A 4,362-nucleotide genomic window follows, 5' to 3' on the forward strand; every position below is an offset into this window, starting at 1 on the left:
CATAGTGAACATTTTGTATACAACAATTATCGAGGGATATTATATTATTAAAAACCAAAAAATTACAATTAATAAAAGTTAATAATGCCGTTTGCTACTTTTACAAGGGTTCGAGAAGTAAGCAGCGAGGATAATGTAAGAATTCAAGTTAAATAGTTGTACGTATAGAAAGCCATTTCAATTCAATATTATAGGTTCATTTGGCCGAAAATTTGATTAAAATTCAACCCGGTAAGAAATGGAAAACAAAGAATGCCGGAGAGAGATCCGCGTATGTAATTTTGGAGATGTCAGAATGTCATCAGATTACTGGAATTGATATTGGTAATGAACACTCGGCATTTGTTGAAGTACTGGTGGGAAAATCAGCTTCTACTCCTGAAGACTTTAAGGTAATATATAAATAAAATATGTCTTACCGGTATTTAATTCGTTTTATTTAGGAAATCTTAATAACTTGTTCATTTATGACCCCCACTGAGAGTAAAAGTTCAAATAATACCAATAGAGTGAGATGTTTTAATCGCGAAGCATTGGTGCCATCTATTGCAGATGGTAAATGGTCATTTGTAAAAATATTTTGCACTCAACCATTTAACAAGCACGTTCCATATGGTTTATCATTTATTAAAGTTCATATCAATGATAATGAGAATAAAAACTCTTTGGTAATTCAAAAAAATCTTGTTCCTGACCAGTTTCTTAAAAAGACAACAAATGCTATTGGCAAATTAAAGTATAGAGAGGACTCTCCAGACTCAGAAAGTGAAAATAGTTCAAGCCTTTTTAATCGGTGGAAGAAATTGAAAGATAATGTTGTTGAGCCGACTACTGCTGCCGCCATTAGAATAGCTTCAAAAAATCCTGTTCCTCGTCAGATTAGTGATGTTCAAAAGCCACAAACATCCCAATCTGTGAAGGTGGATGATATAATTCTTGATCGAAATCGGGACAAGTTATTGTTTGGAGACGAAAATGATGACACGAACAATGAAAAGCCAAAAAAACTAGAACGTTTATCTCAACAAATTGAGGCCGATAAGGAAAGACGGCGTGTAGAGAGAGAAACTGAAATAAGTAAAAACAAACGCAAATCATTGGATGTTACAAAGTCATTTGAAACTACAAAAAACATAGATGATAAACTAATAAAACCATCTTGTTCAAAAACATCCTTCAATGGCAATAATTCTACGGCATTAGAACCCGGTAAGAAACGACAGAGCTCACCTCCAGAAAATCCAATGAAAAAGATGAAACCTTCAATTAAGTTTAGACCGTTTAATCAGTTGTTGAAAGGTGTAGTTTTGGTTATAAGCGGAATACAGAATCCTGATCGGGGAGACCTGAGAAATAAAGCAATGGCTTTGGGTGCAAAATACAAAGCTGACTGGGACAGCACCTGTACACATTTGATGTAAGTAAAAACTGTAACTATTATACTTATGCAATGTTTAATACATTTTTGTTTTACTTTAGATGCGCATTTAAAAATACCCCAAAATATAACCAAGTTAGGGGTAAAGGAAAAATTGTAACACGAAGCTGGATTGAAAAGTGCTACGATCTAAAAAAGTATTTGCCATGGAGAAGATATGCTTTAGATAGCATAGAATTATCCAAATCTGAAAGTGATGAGGAGATTTTTGATGAAACTCGGAAGCCTCAAATTGATGAAAACAGCAATGATACATCATTGAGAAAATCTACAGAAGTATCTGAAGTTAGTAACAATACATTAGCTTTATATATGGATGATCAGCTTAAAACTAATAACACGGCATCTAATAATATCGGATCATCTTCGGAGAGTGATACTGACGATGAAATAAAACGAGTAAAACAAAGTAAGATACTATTACTAATTTCAACAAATATTGGATATAATCGTTTTGATTTTTAGAAACCAATACAATCGGCATGATACCACCATCATCTAAAACCGTGAACATATTTGATGCATCAACTGATGAAGAAGACTACATAAATGAAAAAATTCACCAGAGTAAATAACTCTGCTAAAAACAAAAGAATAAACATGTATAAACTCACCAAGTGATCTAGTGTAAGTTTTTCGCAAGTTATTCCGAAACTCGATTCGCAAAATTTAAATGTTCAAATTATATACATACTGACTGTTTCCATAGTCCATTATAACAAAGAAAATACATACAAAATGTTAAAATTAAAGTATTCGATTGGAATATAGAAAATGATATTTAATACAATACAGAAACATATATGTATTTATATTATTTATTGCGCCCTACATCATCCAAAAATTAAGGAAATTTTATTTTTAAAGAAAAACTCGCAATTTTATTGACCAATTTCGATTTTTGAAAAGTGAAAAATTTTTACAAAGTGTAGTAGTTTATGTATGCATATCTTATAAAGCTATGGTCGGATTTTAGTTTTTTAGTTTATATCATTCAGTATATTATACAAAATTCGACAAACCATGGAAGTTTATGTAATCGTATCTTGCAAATATGTGGATCGATTTTGTTGATTCGGAAACCACATGAAAGTCTATTATGCTCCCATTAAATTTTATAACTACTAGGGTATTCTATCGATTAACCGTTAATCGGTTAACCGATTAATTTTGGACGGTTAACTGTTCGAATAATTTAAAATTGCCGATTTTCAAATAACAAATAAACCGATTAATTTGTGTCGATTAATCGATTAACCGAAATTCCTTTTTTTGCACTAACATATTTTTTTGTATTTATTTTTCCATTTCAATTTAAATACAAATATCAAATTAAAATTATATATTTTTTCGAACATCCAAGAAAAATGTTTAGTGAGAATAACAACTGACATATTTAATTTACATATATGAATTTGACAGAGATGGGGGTAGTGCACTAAATTTGCAGTTTCCACTAAAAGTTAGTGATAGTGCAAAATTGTTCACTATCACTAATAGCTATTTAGTGGTGAGTTGAAAAATAACAGTCTCACTAAGCAATAGTGGTACAAGAAAGTTTTTCACTAAAATTAATTTAGTGATAGTGAAAAACCTTTTTTTTACAGCTTAGTGCAAATTTTGTTTACTCCACTAACAGGATAGTGGAAAAATATAATCATTCACTAATGTTAATGGAACTCAAATACTATCATTATATTCAATTATTTTATACTTTTTTTATTTTTATTATTTATTAAATTAATTAATACTAATATTAAAGTAGTAACATTAGGTTATATTGCGATATACGTTGTTAAATTATATTAATACAAATTAAAATTGCTAAGATTTTAATTCCTGAAATTTACTTTACTCAAAAATTTAAAGTTTTTATTTTATTATACCCTACACCACCATAGTGGGGAGGGTATTATGCGTTTGTGCAGATGTTTGTAACGCCCAAAAATATTAGTCTAACACCCACCTTAAAGTATATCGATCGACTTAGAATCACTTTCTGAGTCGATTAAGCGATGTCCGTCCGTCCGTCCGTCTGGTCGGCTGGCTGGCTGGCTGTCCATGTAAACCTTGTGCGCAGAGTACAGGTCGCAATTTTGAAGATATTTCGATCAAATTTGGTACATATTATTTTTTAGGTCCAAGGTCGGAGCCTATTGAAACTGGCTGAAATCGGTCCATTATTTCACCTAGCCCCCATACAAATGTCCTCCCGAAATTAGACTTTATCGGTCATAAATGTTTAATTTATATATGTATCTCCATAAATTCCGCTCCAAATATACACAAAATTCATGTCACCAAATTTTGTTACGATCGGTCCATAATTAGTCATAGCTCCCATATAGACCCGCTTCCGAAAATCACTTTAACGTGCATAAATCGCTTGAAAATGTTGGTAAACACACAAAATTCAACATAGTTAACTTTAATATAGACATAAATCACACGACCTAATTTCATGGTGATCGGTCCATGATTGGTCATAGCCCCCATATAAGGCCCACTTCCAAAAATCATTCAAAAATATAAATTATTGAAATTTTAAAAGAACAATTTTGTTGCTCTTTTACTTAGTATAGGGTATTATATGGTCGGGCTTGACCGACCATACTTTCTTACTTGTTTTTTTATACAATAAAAAATAATAAAATGGAAATATTTTGACTATATTTTCAATTTGTTTGGAATATTTATATAAACACTATTTTTTGAGATTTTAGTGCATATAATATAATTAAAGCTTTTATGTAGTGACTGTTAAAAATTTACACTATTTTATTGTAGTGCAAAATTTTCACTACCACTAATTTTTTTAATGGTAGTTGAAATATGTTTCACTACCACTATAGTGATGAAAAATAGTGGAAAATCAAAATGTTGTCACTATAGTGGGATTTAGTGGAAACCTTAGTGCACTAAAT

The 4,362-nt window shown here is 30.8% G+C and overlaps 1 protein-coding gene across 1 annotated transcript; it reads left to right on the forward strand.

The window, feature by feature from the left end:
• Window positions 1-2,236, forward strand: XRCC1 (DNA repair protein XRCC1). The gene is made up of 5 exons (XM_065507637.1): window positions 1-135; window positions 195-392; window positions 444-1,417; window positions 1,480-1,847; window positions 1,904-2,236. The coding sequence occupies exons 1-5, from the start codon at window positions 85-87 to the stop codon at window positions 2,011-2,013; spliced, it is 1,701 nt and encodes a 566-aa protein (XP_065363709.1). The 5' UTR covers window positions 1-84; the 3' UTR covers window positions 2,014-2,236.
• Window positions 2,237-4,362: the final 2,126 nt, after the last annotated feature.

The sequence above is a fragment of the Calliphora vicina genome, chromosome 4 (genome assembly GCF_958450345.1).
Source record: "Calliphora vicina chromosome 4, idCalVici1.1, whole genome shotgun sequence".
Taxonomy (NCBI): domain Eukaryota; kingdom Metazoa; phylum Arthropoda; class Insecta; order Diptera; family Calliphoridae; genus Calliphora; species Calliphora vicina.